At 44.2% G+C, this 20859-nt stretch overlaps 2 protein-coding genes across 2 annotated transcripts in view; both read right to left on the bottom strand.

Annotated features, from left to right (window-relative positions):
- Positions 1-19420, bottom strand: part of MMD (monocyte to macrophage differentiation associated) — a 41283-nt gene extending 21863 nt beyond the window's left edge. The window contains exon 1 of the mRNA XM_088065532.1: positions 19365-19420. Within this exon, the coding sequence (XP_087921658.1) occupies positions 19365-19405 (41 nt within the window). The 5' untranslated portion in view covers positions 19406-19420. The remainder of the gene's footprint in view (positions 1-19364) is intronic.
- Positions 19421-19443: 23 nt separating this feature from the next.
- On the bottom strand, positions 19444-19773 carry SMIM36 (small integral membrane protein 36). The gene has a single exon (XM_088065533.1). It carries the CDS (start codon positions 19771-19773, stop codon positions 19444-19446), a length of 330 nt encoding a protein of 109 aa, XP_087921659.1.
- Between the last annotated feature and the right edge of the window lie 1086 nt (positions 19774-20859).

The following is a 20859-nucleotide window of genomic DNA, read 5'->3' as shown; positions in this document are numbered from 1 at the left end:
TGGGATTACAGCATTGCTGCTCACATCATAGAAAGACTTCCTGCAGGTGAAGCAAGGGATTTTAGAGGGATGGGCCTTGTTTTAGATTACATTAATCTGGATAATGAAATGTCAAATTCTGCTGAAGGTTTCTCTTTTGTCACTATTTCTGGGAAAAGTGCATTTTTCATGTCCCACAAACCCACAAAATTTTGTGAGGATAATAAACAGTTACCATGGGGAATAAAATCGCGTACTTCCCGTTGATAGGAATCTTTCCTATGACAGCAATTAATGGGAAAGGAATAGCACAGCTAAAAACTCTCAAAACAGAGCAATGATTTAAGATTGACTATTTAAATTATCAGTGAATGGAGCCATTAAACCCCTTCAAAAGCGATGGCTGAATTATTAACATTTAAAATCTGGCGCGAGACTGGAATTTTATAATGAAAATAAAACCTAAATGCGTCATAGAAAACATAAGCTCTGATTGTTTAAAAAACCTGAACCAAAATGTAAAGAGAATGTAACTGATTCAAGAACTTCAAATCAATAAGCATGAAGCTTGTTCATGAATTGGCCTGTGTATTGCAATAGTCCTGCCATGTATTGCATTTCCAGTAAACAAAAGGACATTTCACAGATGTCGAAATGCATATTGGGAAAATCAATGAAGGTCAAATTTTATATTAATTCGTATTTTCAATCAAATGCCTTGCTGTTGCATGTTCTGAATATAAACTTTTCCTTAAATGAAGAAGCTGACGTGAGGGCAGGAGGTGCTTCATGTAACTGAGAAAAGATCACTTTAGAGAAGGAGAGAAAAGCAGCACTTTTCAGTTTCTGAAATGGCCTTGGACCAGCTGCACAAATTCTGAGTCATCTGGTGAATCAAGTCTCTTAATGACTGCAGAGAACTTTTACTTCAAAAAATGCAGAAGCATCCTACTTTCAGATATCTATTCTGTAGTACTTCCTTTGGGAAGCTTTAGTCATAAAGATGCCAGATTTCAAGGATTTTTTAGAAATAAAATATATGAGAAGGGTTTGGCTTTTAGTAATTGTACCATAAAAAATATAGTGGCCCATAGCCCTTGGAATATCTATCAGTTCCTCTAGCAGAAACCAGTATGGAATTTTGGCTGACAGGCAAAGAGGGAGTTATTAAAGGTAAAATTCACTCATAAAGATAATTTTGTATGAAAGGCCAAATCAGGACAACCTGACTCAGGAGCTAAGCAGCTGCCATTGCCTTCATCTTCAGACTGCGGAACACATGAAAAATCACAGTTCAGTTTCTTAGACCAAAGGGATAAGAGTCATGAGGATCTATGTTGTAGCCTGCCTTTAGGAAGTCTACAACAGAGAATAAAGAATTACTCTACTGTATTATAACAGTATAACCTCTCAGTGTCATTAGGTCCTAAGAGATGAGGTCTCTCATCCCATCCTCCACTTGTCTCGCTATTGTTGCCTGCAAAGAAAAGCCCCAGCTGTACCCCACCCTTGGGGAAAAAAAGACCATTTTTACCCTCTCTCAGATGTTTTAACACCCAAAAGTGGAGGCTTTTGAAGATCTTCTTAGCTTGTGTTACCCATGCAGAACCAAATTATTTCTTTTTGGACCCAACATTTTAATATATCCCCAAGTTCTTCCCTTTTTAGAAGTAAATTAAAAATGTTCACCCTTGTACCAAAATAAAGCATTCCTGTGTTTGAATCCCAGTCCACAGTGGACCATCTTTAACTGATAAAAATATATATATATGATATATACATGTATATCATATATATATGATATAAACATGTTTATAACACTGACATGCAAAATCTTTTCCCCTCCTTTCTTCTCCCCATCACTGGGTTTTGCTCTGCGAATGTGTCTGCCATCCATAATCACTCTTAATTCCTCATCTTTGACATTACAATCAATGAAGGGAAATAAGCTGTTACTTAATGGGGCTGACACAAAATCCATTTAAGTTAACGGAAAGACGCTCATTGTTTCCTATCAGCCCTAGGTCAGGCCAAAGTGAACAGAGTGGGTGGAATTTAGCCTGTCATTTGTCATCTGAGAGGAAATGATTCCTACATCCCATTTGGACTGCTTAGAGATTTTAAACAAATTCAGCAAAAGAAAACAAATTGATTTCTTGTCAGTTGTTAAATGGTTGAAATTTTACTCTGGTTGGATAGTTGCTCACTTTGTTTAAAATAGTACACAATTTTCTCAGTAGTTAAAAAAACCAACAAATACAGGAAAGATCAAGGTGAGTGTAAGTCAGTGAAACTGAAGAGGTGCCTGACTGCCCTGTGCAGGTCATGAAGCATCATCTGCACAGGAGCTCAGCCTCTCTGGCTGGGCCTGTGAACTTACCCTGCCCTTCCTGCCAGCTAGCTGACAGCCTCTTAGTTTTATTTATTTTTGGTTTCCTAAATATATTTGGAAAGGGAGAAAACATCTGTACTCCAACACATAGCGTTGTCTCAGGTCTTCTAGGTTTTGTAAACAGACTTAATATGAATCCATTTTTCTCTATTGCTCACAAATGCTTACAAATATCATTCAGAAGCAAAATTAACATGTTCTTTCATAGAGCCTAACAAACATCAGACTGTCCCTACTACATCTCCCAATCTGAATAATGCTTGTTAGCCTTGGGAAGAGGGAGCAGAGTGCCTGGCAGGGACAAGAAGATCTGAGTGATTGTCTAAACTGCAATTCCCCTGATAAGTTTAGAGACTGTTTCTGCAGAAATAGCTTCTGTTGTTTAAGGACAAAAGTCCAAATGTTCCGTTTCTTGTTTATGGTGTTACAAAGAGTAAAGGGAGTTCTGTTTTACCACATCCCTTCTAAACAGCAGGAAACTCTTGGGATATATCATTTAGTTGCTGATGGCCAGGCCAAGTTGCTGAGAGGTCAGAAGACTTGCAAGAGACAGAGACATCGAGAAGTTTGATTCCAGTGCAAATTTGTCTACTCTGCTCCAAACAGTGATTGCAAAACAAGTGTTACTGCTATTGGCAACCTTTCTGAGGTTACATCCACTGTCCACTTAATTCTGTCTGTCCTTGAATTAGAGTTATAAATTGTGTTATCTTTGATGAAAGGGGCAAGTTTTCAGACAGACTTTGACCTGACTTCTCTTTCTGCTGTGGTGGATGAAAGTCTACAGCATTCCTGTGATGTAAGTGTGGAGCTGGACTTACACAAATGAGACTCTGACCCCTCATGTAATTGCTGGAAGGACTAAAGGGGGAAGAAACCCCTAATAGTTGAGAAGTTTTTATGAGCCATTTGGAAAGTGACTGAGTAAACAACAATCCAGAGGGGCACAGGAGTCACTCAACTTGTTTTTAGGATCCCTCAGACAGCAAATTCCTGCCCTCCAGATTCCTGGGTCTTGAGGCTCAGTAGCAATTTTTATAAGGAGAGGCTTGTTGAACAAAAATCAAGAAATAAACAGACAATGCCCCTGATGAAGAGCTGAAATAGAGATTTTTGTGGGCACAGATGATATCTGTCCAGAAACTGTTCTTTCCCTGGGGCTGTCATTTCTGAGCTGCTTCTGGTTACCCACAGAGGGAGCGGGGATGCTCACAGGGCCTAACCTTGTTCTGCTGCACTGGGCGTTACAACCTCTTATCTGTAGCTTGTGGGTGCTAAATTGCAAGGCCACATGTTTGGGAACAGAACCCAGAGCCTTGGAGGAAGGCCATGCTTTCAAACTGTTTCCTCAGTAGCTTCCCCAGTGCTGGGGCTGTGGTGCTGGCAGCGGATCAAAGCCCAGGAATTCCTGCGCTGCGCTCAGACTGTTCCTCCTGGCTGAGGTCACACCACTCTCCTCCTTTCTGTTTGGTTTTAGCAGGATCAGTTTTATAAATTGCAGGGCAAGATACAGCCCTGGTGTGAGACTGGGGAGGGCACAGGGCCGCTTTGTCCCAAAGAAACCACCTTGGTGGCATCTGCCCTCGGCTGACCCCGCTGTGCTCTGTCCTGCTCCTACCAACTGCCCAAGGCTTATTTCAAACAGCCTCACATCTGATAGAAATAGGAATGGTGGTTTCTGAACTGCCTCCAATTATTTGGAACTTTGCAGGAGTCTTGTAATAGCATTCTACTTAAGTTCTAGAAAACAACCCCAAAGCTATTAGCAACCTCGCTCTGGAAAAACCTCTGTGGAGGTTTTGTCAAAATGACAAGTCTTTATCTGAAATTTATAAAGGCATTTTCAGTTTTTCAGTGGAAGTCCAAATTCCCATACTTTTGCAGTAGAGCTGTACTGGGTACATTTGCAGTAGCATTAACAATTTAAAAGCTCCTTAGTGCCTTTAGAGACAAAAAGGAGAATGCCTCCTTTGAGGGAAGATGCCCTTTAGCAGAGGGCATCCTCTAGAGGAGTTAATCTCTTCCCTTTTGTTCTGGAATTTTGGGGGGCAGAGGCTCAACTTTTGGATGGTGACATTAATCCCACACAAACTGAGCACTGGGCTGCGCCCCCACTTGCATTCCTGCAACATGGAGGGTTAAAATAAATGGTTGTTAAACTCCAGGCTGCATAGTGCACTACACATTATGGCTGCTTTTAGTCATCATTATATTGCTATTTAAAGATGACTGAGACTTTTAAGTCTGATGTTTATCCATATTAAAAGTGTTTCTTTTTCATTTGAGTTTTTATGCTGTCATGCAGATATCTCCATAATTAAATATGTGCTTGACTCTTTCTGCCTCCAGTTAAGTAGACATTAATGGGGAACCTACCAAAAACAACTGCCAGAAATGTTCCTGCACTTCAATTTAAAAATATTAATATCAAATTACAGTGATCACTAAAGGGAACCAAGGCTAAATGGCTTTGGAATCATCCAAGGTAGTTCGTTCAAACTGCTCTTTTTCTCACAGTTTTTCTATGGTCACAGCAGAGACCTGTTCTCCACTGCATGAGGAGGGGGGTTTGAAAATTAACACTTTTAAGCCCAAAATCTTTCCACTTATAAAAGAGTAGTACTGAAGTTGCAAAACCAAAGACCTTAATATTAGGGAGCATCAAAATTCAAGTCAAGTCTGTCTTAGCCTGTCTCTGTCTAATATTGCACACTATTTAATGCCGTAATCAAACAGTATTTTTCCTGTGGGAAAAATCACACAAGTGAATGGACTATGTTCCCTTTGTTCCCTTTGGGTGCAGCTATTCAATATTTCATTTTTCATAGGGTGGCACAGTGTTTAATTCAAGCTGGGAGGGAGGGGTCTTGCACACTGAAGTCTTAGTAATCTGATTTGATCCTTAGTCATTTACAGAGCAGCCCTAATCTAACCTGGGCACTAAATCCACATGCTAAAATTTTCCTGTGGATTTTTTTATCTTTAGAATTTTCTTTCCCTACAGTAAGAACAAATGACCTGATGCAGTGCCTGCAGGAGGGAGTGCCTCACTGAGTAAACCATCGTGTCTTGATCCCACCTTCCCAGGGAGCAGATGGATGCCTGAGATAACCTGAGCTATAGATGGTATTGTAGCAATGACTGGAGATGCCAAAGGTGCCCTTTTTGCAGCTACATCCCAGGCCCTCCCAGTGCAGGAGGATTTCCATCCTTGCAGCACTGCTCTGTCATGACTTTACCTCTGTTCCAGGTTATGGAGCTGAGCTACACCTTACACAGCCTGCAGACCAGGCTGGAGGCCCACAACACGACCAAAATTGGATCAAGTCTTTTGTAACAAGCAAGTGGGACCTTAAATGGGGATGTTGTTTGTACTCATCCCTTTGCTGCTAAGGAGCAGAGACCAAATATTTGTACAACTGTTTTCACAAATCCAGTTGACATGAACCCTCTGCCCTCCCTGCAATAAAAGCTGCCAAAAAAGATTGGCTGTTTATTAAATTTTGCTGTGGATGATGCTGCCTCCAAAAGCAGTTCTGCCCTCAACACTGAACACAGCTTGGCAGGAATGGCCCAGCTGTTCTGACTGGCTTGGAGGGCAGATCCTCAGCCTCTCCTGGGAGCTGTGACTTCAGTGCAGCCAGGGCTGCTCTCTGGACCTTTATTCCAGCTGATCAGTTGCACAGCTTTGCATCCCAAATCCTGCTTTTTATCCTGAAATGTGAAAACCCAAGCCAAGCAGCTCAGAGCCTCTGTTGCAGTCACAATTTACCCACTGCAGCAAGGGTTTGCTGGTGGAGGCTTGGAGAACAGCACCATGAAGTTATGTCTTCTCCAGCTGGGAATGTCTGTGCAGTTCCTGGCTTGGAGGGGAATGGGACAATGCCCATCCTTCTGTCAACAATCACACAGAGGAGGTGGCGAAGCTGCTAGTGTTTGTTGTCAAAAATGGACATGCTAGCAGAGGCCACAGCCTGAGCTAAGCCCATGGGAATGTGGGCAGCCACTCTGCATGCCTGCCCAGGGAGCTGTGCCAGCTCACCTCCACCCTGACCTCACACAGCCCCTGATATTCCAGCTCTGAGTCCAGCTCTGAGCAGCAGGTTTGTCCTCAGCGCAGGAGAAAGGTTTGTTTTGTCGGCAGGATAAATAATGTGCCTCAGCTCCATAGCTGTAAAATCCCTGGGGAGACGAGGCATGTCTAATTTGTATTGTGCCACAGCCAGGTGAGCACAGCACCGGGTCCCTACTTGGGCATGATCGTGCTCAGGCTCAGTATTTACCTGACTGCAAAAACTACAGCTGATTTCCTCATTCTATAGTGGCAAAGCTGGTATCCACTAACCATTCCACTTGGAAAAATACCACCCAGCTCCCTAGAGAGGCCACAGTGAGAAGCCATCAGCTGTAGCAGTTTTTTTTTTTATGGGATCAAGGAAATTGCAATCACTTCCCTTACCCTGGGACTTGAGGCAGCATTGAAGGACCAAGCTCTGTCTTCTGCTCTTCTGCAGGTGAGGCAGTGAAGCTCATCTTTTTTTTTATTAAAAGTGGGCTAAAACCAGTGTAGGAAAAAGCCATCCTTAATCAAAGAAGCCCTTGGCTGATGGCAGGTCCTTCCCTGCAGAGCAATCCTGGCCTGGGGCGGCATCACTGCAAGACTCTCATGATTCAAGGCCTGAGGGTATTTTGTATTTGCACATTCATCCTTATGTCCATGTTCACGTATGGCTGCTCCACATTTTACCCTGATTTCCCAACCATCAATCCCTGTCCTTTCCTCCTTGAAACCACCTTGACTCACCTCAAAGCCAAGCTGTTCAGTGCTGGTCTGGGAGTGCTCAGCACTAGTGTTGGGTAAATGCACTGAAGCAGCAGCAAGGACAGCTTTTGTGACACTCTTCCCATATTTCATTGTGGTTTATTTTATGTTCACTATAGTTATTTTATTTTTTTTTTTATTTTGTGCTAATAAACTCTGCAAATATAAATATTGAGCCAGACTGGTTTGTGTGGGTATTTGACATTGATAGAACAAATTACCTTTCCTACATATTTTCCATTATACATTTGTTTCCATTATGTGCTGCTCACGGACATGAGAAGGAAACCTTTGCCATCACAGCCCTTTGCAAACACAGTTCTCTTCCAAGTTTTTGGTCTTACTACTAAATAAATATGTATGCAAGATTGCACTGGTGTAGAAAAAAACACAATTATTTATACAGCTTTCAAACCTACACAAATTTGAATTTTTCACACAGCAAACTTGTTCTAAGGCATGGAGATGCAGAGATCAGATCTTCCACAACTGTGCTTACCCCACCTCCAGGACCAGAAACCCAAAATGCACATTAGAGACCAAACTTGTGGTTTTTTCACTGAACCCAAATGAAATGTCACCTCAGAGGAAATACACCTGAGAGTTGAATTTTCCTGGGAGGTACCCAACCCTCTCCTTTGGCTGTGAAAGCAGACTGAATTTCTAATCAGGCACTCAGTAGGTAAAAGAGGAACAATTCCATAGCCATGAGCTTGGGACTGAAATCTGATTGATCCCATAACACTGGCTCTGGAAGAAATCATCTCATCCAACAGAAAGGGTAAAATAAGGAAATTTTTCAATACCCTGAAAAGTAACAAGATACCTGGCCAGTTTTGAAGCTTTTTGGTAAAAAAAAAAAACAACAAACTCCAGCTTTTGAGTTGAGTTTTATCAACTGCTGACAAATATTTTATTTTCATTTACAAACTCCTGCAGCCTGTGTGTGGGTGCATAGCCCCAAACCATCACTCCTAGAGCAGCATCACTCTGGCTCTGAGGAAAAAGTCCTGTCCCATCCAGGGAGAGCACTGCAGCTGCTGGGCTCTGTCTCCACATCACCCAAATTTCAAACCTGCACTGGGCACAGTTCAGACCCACATGGCCAAGAAGGGGACCCACAGGGAGGAAGTCAAGCAGAGGAGAGCCCCAAACCCAGCATCTCCTGAACTCATTCCATTCTCAGCCATTTCTATTTAGTTCATTTTCTTCCACTTCACTTCTAGGATGGTTAAACACAGCTGCTGGAAGCCTTGCAGAGATGTTTTTATATTGCATCTTATGTCATTATATTCTTATGTATTATATACATGATACATAAATCTTATATGTATTTATGTGCACACACACAGAGGCAGGTCACCCTTGGTTTGCCAGCTTCACTGGACTGCACAGGTGGCAGAGGGGGGAGCAAAGGCTGGGGTGATCTACAGATCTGCTCTATACATTGCAACAAACCTCATGCAAAGTCAACATGGCCTTGCATCATAAAGCACAGGCTGGAGCCAAGAAACAGCTCAGCTGGAGAAGCCACAGAATGAGGAGAGAACAAGCCTGATCAGGTAAGAGCTCTGCATCTAAAAACATGCCCTGACATATTCACAAGAGGAGGTTAGGTATTTTTGAAGCTGATTTTTCTTTTCTTGCAACTCCCCAATCCTCTGAGCTCATTAAAATGAAGACACTCTAATTTCCAGGAGTGGCCAACAGGGGAAGGTCAAGGAAGGACTTCTTTGTAATGTAGACTCTCAAATTCCAGGGAGAAGAACAGCGGGATTTTCATTAAACCACCACCAAATTATAAACTACTGCACTGTTAAAGGAAAGTAGGACTGCTATTATGCAAAAGTGAAAGAAAAGACCTGATGATTTATAGCTTGTATACAGGTCTGTCTGAAATGGGCTCTTGGGCTGACAAAAAACAAGGGTCTGGTTACCAGCAGCTGGGCACAGAGCAGGCAGAGCTGCTGGATCAGTGGTGTCACACATCCCCTGCACAGGAGGGGATGTGGGGGCACATCCACAGAGCACCAGTTCTGAAGATGCAGAGCTACTCAAAGAATGTTCTAAAGTCTTCAAAAGAAACAAAGCAGCGTGTTTTTTTTGCTGTTGCACCAAACCTCAAACAAAGAAAGCAAGCCCTGGGAGCCCAGTGAAATCTGTACTGAGCAGGACAGTCCCTCAGGGAGGCAGTCCAGTGTAAAATCCAGAGCTGCTGCTTGCTGCTTTGTGGTTTGTATTTCCATGGATAGATGCCAGAGGAAGACAGTCTGATTAGACAGATCAGTTTTGTTAAAATCAAAACAAATATTTGATTTTATTCATCCCATCTTCACTTGAAAAATGCCATCTCTTTGCTAAAAGGCATCCTGACTTCTGACCAAGAAAAAAACATTGCTTGAGGCCCTCAAAGGGAAAACAAAGGGAGGAGCTGAATCTCCCAGGTGTAGCTCTAATGACATGAATTTAGGTTGTTCAGAGCTGTAGCTACCTTTGTCCCTCAGGAAAGCTTGGCTTAGAACCATGGGTTGCATCTGAAGACCGAGACACTGTCTTTTAACAGTTAATTAGCTGCACCAATTAGTGGTCATGTTGTACAGAGTGACAAAATGAGTGAAAACCAACAGTAAGAGAGAAGCTGGATCTGAAAGCAGGGAGGGATAGCAGAAAGCTGGGGCAGCACATCCAGCAGCCAAACTGTGACTTGACAGAGGCTCCCAAGTGTGGCAGCCAAATAGAAATTGTGGTTGTACCCATGCAGATTTGGGCCCCTCTCCTGCTGCAGATGCTCTCATGTCACCCCCAGGTATTTCCACTGAAATCCTGTTGAGTTACCTTGAGTAAACCTCCTGACTGCAGCAGGGACAGGGAGAACAGAGCCCAGCACATGGGCTCCAGGCCTGGTCCAGGGTCACATCCCACTCCCAAGCAACAGAATCTGTTCCCTGCAAATCCAAAACCTGGAGCATGGAAAGACCAATGGTTTGTGGGGAGACACCAATGAATATCGTGTGCTGTATCCCAGAATATGCTTTTTGGAAAGCTGATGCTTAGGGCAGCACTTGCATGTCAATGTCGAATAATCTGCCATGTCCCTTGAGCTTCTGGAGGAAAGGGGTGTGACCCAAGATGAGGTGAAGAATGAGAATCAAGCTGGGGTGACTTCTGTATTGAATTTAAGACAATACAGGGTTAAAATAGAAGCACCTGCAGCCTTTATGTGCACACAGACAGGTCTCAGCACGTGGAGCTGTGTTTATGCATTATACATTAATATGGGGCTGGCAACCAGAGAAGCCGATAGGGTTGCTACATTATTGCATTCTATATTATCTTTCATTAGGAGACATGCATTAGGAAGGTTCCATTTTTTAAATGCAAACATTAAAACATTTTCTGACTTCAGCACATGCAGGAGCAGCCTGCACTGTGTCAGCAACCAGGGCTGCACCTGCAAACCCAGTTATCTCTCTGCAGCCTTGCCCTGCTCTGGTCATCTGGGGCACTTGCTGTCCCCATCTCCCAGGCTGAAGTCATGATCAGGCTCACTGGGAGCTCTAAGCCCAAAGTGCCCCTTTGAACTCTGGGCTGATCTGAGCCCTCTGGCAGGTTATGCTGGGAGTTTGAGACACTGTGATCTGGCCAGCAGAGGTTTATCTACTAAGAGAGAAAAGCTGGTGCCCTGTAGGAGCAGAGCTAATCTGGCAGGGTGGCACTTCAATCAAATGGCAAAATGCTTCTGACCCAAGAGGGTGCTCTCGAGCTTTGCACTGCCCAGGAGCAGTGGCAGGAGCTGGCAGGGCTCCCAGCACTGTTACACACTGCTAGCACACATCCCACCTGGTCCTGCTCTCATTCCTGAGGAATTCCTGCATGCATTCCTGCCATCCAGCCAGGTCCTGCTGCTCATCCTGGGGGAACTGGCCCCTGAGCTGATGAGACCCAGCCTCCACATCCAGCCATCTGCACAGGATGGGAAGTACCTGGAGATGCAAGGGCTCCCTGTGCATTGCAGGCAGGTGAGTGCTGCTGCACACCTGCCTGGAAAAAACCCACAGCAAAAGGCTGGCCCTGCTCCAGCCCAGGTAAGAGCAAGATTTTGCTATGTGTAGAAACAGAAGTGCTTCACCTTCGTGTGATGAGAGCACAGCCTGGGCTTAAGCCTTTTGCCTTCATCCATTTCATCCAATAAGTATGCCTAAAATTCTGCTCAAAAAAATAAAAAAGGAAATTGTCCAGCTTCTGTAACATCTGTGACTCCAGATTACCCTGAATGCTTCCCAGCAGAGAGGGCACAGAAAAAGCATGGTCATCTCCTCCCTAGCAGCTGTTAAACTAAACAGGAAAAGGTGGCCCTACAGCATGACCGTGTTTTGAATCTCTGCACTGCGGGTCAGGCCTTGGCCACCTTTGGGGAAGTTTTAACATCACCATTCATCCACCTCCCTTGCTGGTGGTGGGACCTTTCTTTGCCTTCTTGCCTCAAACATGCCTGCCTTCTCCCCTGGGAGCTCTACCCCCAGTTAGGGCATCCTCTATTTCACTGCACTTGAAGGGCAAATAGACAATGAAATAAAAGCACACGTTCACCTTCAGCAGCTGAAGAAGGCAAAGCATTTTCTGTTTGTAAAAGGGGAAGAAGAGCAAGTCTATCTGCAAAACACTTTCCATAAACCAGCCCATGATAATATCTTACCCTCTCCTAATGGCTGTTTAACTGTCACCCTGACAAACAGATGGACATTTGTAATACTGAGGGCACAAATTCACAAGAGAAGGGAAGCCTCAGGATCTGATGGCCTGCAGAGTTGGCTGGAAGGGGTAAAAAAGGAGTCCTTTGTCCCTTCAGCCCTCTAGAGGCAATAATGGGGGGGCAGCATGTCTCCTCCCAGGCCAAATAACCCCGCCAAGGCAGTTAAAAACCACATAAATGTGACAGTGATGAGCCCTATCTTCTCCTTCAGTCATGGCTTAACACTCCCACCTGTCCCAGCAGCTCTTGAATCTCTACCACCAAGAACTGCTGAAAACCTCCCTCCTCCCAGGGAACTCGAACACCAGCACGTTTTGTAAATACACACCCCAAAGATGTGTTCATACTTAACAATGACTTTTTCCGTGCCAGAGTGAGTTAAGGGAGGAATCTCTGTCCTGGCTTCAAATTTCCTGGCTTTCCCCTGTCTGCGTCACGACATAATTCTTTCCAGCAGCGTTTTCCTCAGATGTTCAGAGTTAGCATTGGGATCCCTGCCAGCTCTCCTTCCCAAAACAAACACGGAGCCTCCTGATGCCAAAGATTTGCCTTCTATTCATTTCTCCAGGGATAGAACACTTGGCTTTACAAGAGATGCCCCGATTTTCAATTCAGCATATGTATATAAATAAAGATGCAGCTTTACAGAGCCTTGTCTGCACTAGAAAAGACTGTGTGGTGTGCCTCTAACAAGCTGTCTCTCTCCATCAACTGTAAATAGAGCTTCAATTAATTAATGAGATTATCTGCCAAGTTAGTACACATTGCTTCAGCAAAGAAAATAAGGCTTATTGTCAAATTACTTTTTGCTGGTGTAATCATGTCAGCATCAGAGTTTTTGCTAGTAATAAAAACCCATTATCAAACCACTCTGCTTCCAGTGTAAACCTGATCTAAAACTGAAACCCTGAAAAGTGATAAAATACCATTCCCATCTCAGTAAAAAGCTTTTCTTTCCCTCCAGTGTCCCTGGGCTCATAACACCTCCCCTGCCCTGGTGACCTGCCTGCTTTGCCTGGAGGGCTGGAAATTGCAGAGCTGCTGGTGGCTGATGAGAAATGATTTAAAGGAGGCGATGCTGTGAGCCCTGCAGAGAACAAACCACAGCCCTGCACTGCTCCCCGCAGGGGACAGCTGAAATTTGGGTAGATTCTGTCTCACTGAGGGACATGTCCTTCAGGCTCAGGACAGGTGGAGTGTTTGTCCTCCAGCAAGACTAGGCTGCTGCTGCCTGCTCTTCTTTTGGAAGGAAAAACAGTAGGTTTCCTCTTTTTGAGGAAACAAATGTGTGACTTACGTGAAATCTGTGTTTAATATGCTCCTGAAAGAGGAGAAATATAGAGAATGGGAAAGAAACCACCTGTAATAAGCACTGTTAATATGCCTCCATTGAGTATTGTCTTTTTTTGTTTGTTGGGGAGGGTATGAGGTGCAGTGGCTGTACCCAATGGACCTAAGATGACATTAAATCATCTGCTGCTACTCACAGATTTTTTCAATCCACCTTTTATGCTTATTATATTCCCTTTATACATGCCCAGTTTCCAGCAATAAACTTAAGACAACTCCCATTAATCTCTCAGAAATTCGGGGAGTTTGTCATTTGAGGAAGGCAAAGGTGGATATGCCCAATCCCTGCCTCCCCTCCTCTTTCTTGAAAGGTCTAGCCCTAGAATTGGCCTGAACTTGTACATTTATTTTACATTAAAGAATTGGCAGAGATAAAAATAGAATGTGAAAAAATATTATGTAATGAAGTGATAAAAATATATTGATTACTAAGGCAATGTAATTATTACAAATAAAGGTGGATGCTGAGCCTATATTCCTTGCTCATGCTGAAGTCAATAGCAGTTAAATTCAGTGTATTTTTAGAGTAATAAAGAGCTACACTATAGGTCCAATCAGCTTCAATACTGAAGAAGTGTAAAATGAGAATGCTTAAACAATATGTACAAGACTTCTAGGTATTCAGGAAGAGACACAAATATATAATCATTCATAATTAACAAATTCTCCATAGCACCACCCATGAAAGATCTCATGTTCCTTCATAAATATTAATTAAATCAACCCTACACCCCGCTTGTGTAACAATTATTACTGACATTAACAGATGGAGAAACTAGGGCACAGCTTCATTGCCCACACAGAGCATCTGCTGCAGATCTGGATGAGACTGACCCATCCCCAGCCGGGGCTGAACCATCAGATTCTGGAATCAGATCCCTTGTGACAAGGATCTGCCTCCAAAAACTGCCCCTGAATTGTCACATTAGGGGGGAGATGCCTCTTTGAAACGTTGATGTCAAACAGTGTCAGTGTTAGACAGGGAAACCAAGGAGCAGAGTCTCCAAGGAAACCAGCACACCTGAGGAGGAAGAAGTAAGGAAATAAAGCAGGAGCAGAACAGAAGCTTGAGAAGACAGCTGTTCAGATTTTCCGATTTTTTTATCATTCTGCTATGATTTTCTCTAGTTAGGCCAGATAGCTTTCTGCTGTGGATGTCAGAGCAATTTATTTATAAACAATTAATTAACTTTCCACTACCCTAGTGTGAAGAGCCAGCCCTTCACCTCAGAGCCCTGAGAGCTGCCCCAGGAGTCCACCTGCTTTCCTCGGGGGCAGCAGCCACCAGCAGGCTCCAGGACATGTATACCCATGCCTCCCATCCTTTCTTTGCCTCCCATCCTCGCTGAGGCTTCAGCTGTCATTCCATCCAGGAGCCCCCCAGGGACCCCAGCAGGACACCTGGATCCAGTTTCAACCCCCAGAGCCCACCTGACAGAACAGATCCTGCACACTGAGTCAAGCACTGGGAGAATCACAAAGTAATTTGGGCTGGAGCAGGGCCAGGAGACCCAGGTCAGTGCTTTGCTGTATAAAATGTACACAGGTAGCTCAAGAGACTTGGGATCAAACCCTCTGAAAGATGGCAAATGGGCTGTAGGGCTCCCCAGAGCAGCACTGGCTCATGGCCAGAAGAAGAGTATTTCCAATTAAACTCCCAATACCAGTTCTTCCTTCCTGGCATTCCCACCAAAGCACCAGTATCACACCAGCTGAATGACTGATAACACAAGGTGATGCAGTTCTAGGCAGTAAAAATTATTCTTAAATTCTTCTTGCAGCCAAGGGGTTTGACTTGGACATGTCACTGTGCTTCTACACTCAGCACTATCAGAGGATGAAACACTGTGCTGATAAAAAAAAATGAGACAAGATTAACCCCTTTTTAAATTCAAAACAATCCCTGCATGGGAAGGAATTCTCCATGGCAAATATGGGTTAGTCTGTCTGGACTAATCCTCTACTCATATGTAGTGGCTTATTAGGGATTTTAAAAGGAATCTGAAGACCTAGACAGTATGTTTACAGTGGAACAGCCTCACATGAAAGATGAATTTTCAGTGAATTTAATGACATGTTTGAATTGAATTAATATTGGAGAAATCTAGAATTCTTTTTTCCTGTTGTTTCTGTAAAACCCTTTAATAAAGGCTTTACAGAAGCAGTAATTTGTGACTTTAAAAACACAGTAAGCCAACTGTAAGCAAGCCAGTGCAGACTGAATTCCTGCTTCCTGCAGAACAGCACTAAATCTTCCCAGAACCTCTGAGTTCCCTTTAAATCACAGAGCTACAGATATCAGAGTGCCAGGGTGACCACAGCTCACCCAAAGCAGGTGTTGTAAGGAGGGTTTACCCAGATTTCATGTGGCTTGTTCATCGACTTCTCTGATCCACCTGCTCCAAGAATTGTTTGTGGGAGAATATTTTATTTTGTTCTCTTGGATCCTACCAGAGTTAGTCCATGGACTGACATTCAAGTGCAGACCCTGTGTGCCAGTTTTGTAATTATAAACCCTTTATGAACTGCATAAATAACTAAGAAGAGAGAAATCTCAGTGCAGAAAGCAGAAGAGCAGAGAAAACTAACCAGAGACACATGGAGCAAAGCACAGAGGACAGGAGCTGCCCCATAAACCAAGGGCAGAACAGGGAATAGAGCCTATTCCCCAAATACTTGTCAGTCCATCCAACATTCTCTAACTCATATTGCTGACAAATAAATGTTAGTACAATTTTACCCACATCTCACTCATTTGCAAAGGGCACCTGCTGCAGGACAGGATTTCTCTGCTGGATATCCTGGCCTTAAAATCCTGCCTAATCCTCTGAGCAAAGCACATGTCTCCATAGGCACGGGCAGGATTAAGGAAGGCACAAACCCATCCTGGACTGAGCAGAGATGGAAGAGTCAGATTTACAGGATGTGCAAAGAGCTGCACCATGGCTCTTTCCCTGAATCCATGGATCCCCACAGCCACGTCCTGGCGCTTCCCCAGGTGGGACAGGGCTTGGAAGATGCTGCAGGTGTCCCAAAGGGATAGCTCAGTCTCTGCAGAGCTCCTCTGCATGGCTCAGTTGTGGTAGAAAGCAGCAAAGCCTGGTTCAGGATGTTTTGTGCTGTGTGAATTCCAGCAAGGGACTCACATTTTACACACAACTTATGCAAACAACAACCCTGCTGTGGGAGTATTCATCCCTGTTTTCTCACAGTGATGCAAATGGCGTGGCAGAGGACTGCAAACACTCAAAGGAACACAGCTTCAAGGCTGATTTCTGGCAAGCATGGCCTGATAAAAACCCATTTGCATGCATTAATCTTGACACAGTCATTAAGTAAAGTGTGGCAGCAGAGACCTCCCCAAAGCAGTAATTTCACTCACAGGGACTTGATTACTTGGAATTCTCAGTACATACTCAGGGGCTCTCTCCCAGTAATAATATTCCAGTCCTGGTCTAGTATAAACAATATTCCAATATTGGCCTAGCATGGCAAAATACTGCAATATTGGTTTAGTATAGGCAAAACTAAGAAAGACATTTTATTTTTGTTGGGAAGACAGAGTCCTGATGCACTTTAGTTTCTCATTTTCCAGAAGGGGATTTACTCTATGTTTACCTTCCTGCTATCAGAAGGAAAGTACCATTTACTGCTTTTACCTCCACATTTTGGAGCAGAGTCCACCAGCTATCACAACTGACAAATTTCCTCATGAGTGAACAATGGAAACTGCTCCTGTGCCCGCAGCCTCCCCAGGCACAGCTTCCTAAAGCTTAAACCAGAAAACTTACCCTGACAAAGTCAGCAGCTTTGCCATCAAACTTCAGGGATCCAGGGATCTGTGGTTAATGCACACAAAACTACATATCTGGAGAATTTCAGCTATCTAAAAGTATTTATTAACACAGCCTTGCAAGTCTGTTTTACCCACAGAAACAAAAATAGTGGCAATGATTTGGCAACGTGGCGGTGTCATGACGTTATTTGCAAATAATGTAATGCAAATAATGTAACCTTCAGCAAAGAACCACAGCTTCTCTGCTGGCACTGTGGCATTTGGTGTCACACGAGCTGTGCCATGCTCTTTGTGATATTTCTGAGCTCTTTTTAGTCCCCCCACAAGTTCTTATTAACAAAGGTTATTATTTCTGTTCTTGAATGCCAGGGATCCATTATCACCAAGAAGGCTCCTAGAATGTTAAATGATACATGAACACACAAAAAGCTTTAAAGAGCTTAGAGGCTGAAGGGAAGGCAGATGGGAGAGCCCAAGGAGAGATAACCCAGCCTGTGTGGGTGACAGCAGCCATAACATACGAGCAGTTCAGTCACTGCCACATTTTTCCAAAGCAGCTACAACTAATTGCACTTTTTCAGTGCTAAATAACCGAAATAAGACATTCAACGTAGTTATTTCAGCATGATACATGGAAGAGGATCATGGCACCAGCTTCTGGTTTATCAGTTTCATCCATCACATCAAGGGTTTTCCTCCACCCATCAGGAACCTTCCTTCCAATTCAGGCTTCCTTCCCAAACCAGGAATATCCACCACTCCCAGGCTGCAAAGGACAGCTCGAAAACATAACCTGGGGTCACCCACAAAAACTTAGAAACCAAAAGAAAAGCCACTAAGGATCCATTCTGGATCCTTTTCTTAAAATACAGTTAAATAAAAAGATACTCTAGAGATTTCTTTGCCAGTGCCAGGATGCTCTGTAGCTGATTCAGAAACCAGCATGTCTGGGGATGTAGCACAGGCAGACTGTTGCTGCCCAGCTGGAGTACAAACCACACAATCCAGCCAACAGCTTTGCTCAATTGTGGTTTGAATTCACTGCAGTTTATTTCTGGAAGTATTTAAAATGCCTGTCCTGAAGGCATTAGGACCTCTGCATCCAGTGAGTCATCCATGACACCTGACATAGGTAATAAATATCACTGTGTTTACTAAAGCTTTCTGTAGGACTCTGTGGGAACTTCACATTAACACAAGTAAATATCCTATGGGACAGGCATCTGCAACAGTCTGGGCCCAGTGCTAATTTTCCCTTAATAACCAGCTTTAAATAATATCACATATAGGAACTTAAGTATTATTTAGAGGGACACAATAACCAAGTGTTTAACATCCCATTGAGCACTGAGAGGGAGAAAACCAGCAAGATACAGAAGAAACTTGTTAACCAAAAAGGCCTTTAGCTCTGAAATTATGGGAATAGCAGGACCTGGTACAAATAGCATTAGATTTACTGGAGATACACTTTGATGTGACCCAGCAGGAACATGATAGAGCTGAAGGAAGGCTCAGGGCAAGAGGCAGGATCAGACAGGTGGAGATGGACATTGAAATCCAGGATGTGGGGTCAGAAATTCCTGTTCCAGTGGACAGTGGTGACACACATTTCACATTGCTGGTAAATTCACCTTAGTTCCCAGTTCCCCTTGTGCAGGAGGCATTGTACTCAGCTTTTCCAGGAAGAATATTTTATTGTGGGCTCTGTGCAGGGCAAGGAGTGCTCTGCCTCATAAGAGCAGAGCTTGTGTTCTGCCCACAGAAAATAAGTTCCAAGACAGGCTTGGCACTGCCCTCAGGAGAGCTCACAGCCAACATGGAAAGTATTGAATTCTGATGGCAGCAGCAGCTGGCTTCTATAGGAAAGGCACTATCTCTATCCTTTGAAAATCCTTGATGTTTCTGTTCTCCCTGGGGAGGTGGGAACAGCCTCCCAGGGTCATTTACACAGCTGAGGAAGATGTGCCGAGGCTGTGGGGCAGCACAGCTCAGCCCATGGGGGAAGGATGCTCTGAACAACACCGAGTCTCTGCCAAAATAACTGCACCGGGCACAACTCGAGATTAAACCAAGGCCCCTCATCAGTGCCTGAGAGGATAACAGCGTCACTGCTGCCGGCTGCCAGTGGGCTCCAAGGCAGCAGAAATGGAAATTAGTCTCTTTATGGCTGGCAGGCAGAACTGCAAGCTCATATCCATGCAGAGCACAGCTCAACATCAAATGATCCCCTGAGCAACGGCACCACATCAAATGAATCTGCATCTAAACTCACCTGGGGATCGCGTTATCCTTCTGCACACGGGGAGCAAACATAGCAGAGAGGCAGGAACTGGAGCTCCAGACAGGGTCCCTCACACAACTGTAGTCCTTTTCCCAGGCAGATCAGCAGGGTTCTCGTAGGCAGAGACGAGCCCCTTTGCCCAGCGAGTGCCAGGGGAGCCCTGCTGCATCACCACCAGCCGGATCGGGGGCTGCGTGTCTGCAGGGACCTCAGGAGCATATTCCTTGCTGGGATCCTTCCCTCTGCAGTCATAGAGCACGCAGGAGATCAGAAAAACCAGAAGTAAAATGACATAGCTAGATACCAGAATGATGAGATTCAAGGTAACGGGGTCAATCTCCAAATAAAACTCCATTTGGTCCCATGCTAGAGAGGGCAAACCCAGAGAATGAAGTTTCATATGCATGAATGAGCAAGTGCTAACTGATCAGAATAGATGTATTGGCTTTGTGGTAAAAATACACTAATCCTCAGGTCTCCTGTAGCAATGGATTTCCCCGAACCGGACGATTAAAGCAGCTCAGTTTAATAACTTAAGCTCCTTCTTTTAATGCCACGTTGCCTACAGCGGCAGAAACTAAATTTGATTGCTATATTGACAGGAAAACATCCCACTTGCCCAGGGACCATCTCTTTCCTTGGTGGGTAGGTACCAAACTGGGTTTTCTCTAAGGGCATTTTGCAGACCCTCCCTTCCCCAGGTGTGTTTGGACTGGTGGGCTGAAAAAATCCGAGCTATGTAATTAGTAAATGAATGCAGAAAAAATTAGAAAGTCCTTTTCAAGGTAACTTTTCTCAAAATCTCACAAGCCTGATCCTGATTTTGACTAAGACCTTTCTGCCCTGGGCTAGTGCCACAGAAGTGGTAGTTTTAAAGTGAATTATATGTTTACTGTAGGTCCCTATCAGGATGACAAGGTCACACTGCTGTCACACACTGCCCAGCCAGTCCTTGCACAAATTCCTTTGTAGGACCCTGCTTCCCACAGGCTGCTCTGTCTCGTTTGAGTCTTCCACCTGTTAGAAGATACAACAAAACTGCAGCATTTCTGTAGCCTGGGAATTGCTGATTTCTTTTTCCTGTATAGACCCTCTGCTGAAAAGAGGGTGAAGTCTGCGAGTGGCTGTGCCCTGCCTGGCAGTAGGGCCAGGCTCCTGAGCACAAACCCTTCAAGTGCCTTTTGCACCTCCCAGATTTCTGTCTCTGAAGCTAATGAGGGAGTAGGGACACACAGAGCTGCCATGGGTCACCCAAACAGTGCCTGGACAGAGACCACCCCAGCTGCTTGAAGACAGAGGTGTCCAGTGTCACTGTTGGACACAAAATGATTCACACAGACACAGCTCAAAGTGTGATGGAAGAAGGAGAGCGTTTATTCTGTCCTTTCAGTATTTATAGATTTTTGACAACGACCAGGGATTGGATAGTCAGGTCACCACCTTCCCAATCACACTGGCCATGAGGGACATCCATCAAAAGGCAAAT

The sequence above is a fragment of the Pseudopodoces humilis genome, chromosome 21 (genome assembly GCF_049639895.1).
Source record: "Pseudopodoces humilis isolate 2021_Gansu_Grassland_sample_001 chromosome 21, ASM4963989v1, whole genome shotgun sequence".
Classification (NCBI taxonomy): domain Eukaryota; kingdom Metazoa; phylum Chordata; class Aves; order Passeriformes; family Paridae; genus Pseudopodoces; species Pseudopodoces humilis.
The sequence above is the reverse complement of the archived record's forward strand: the minus strand, read 5'-3'. Positions and strand labels throughout refer to the sequence as shown.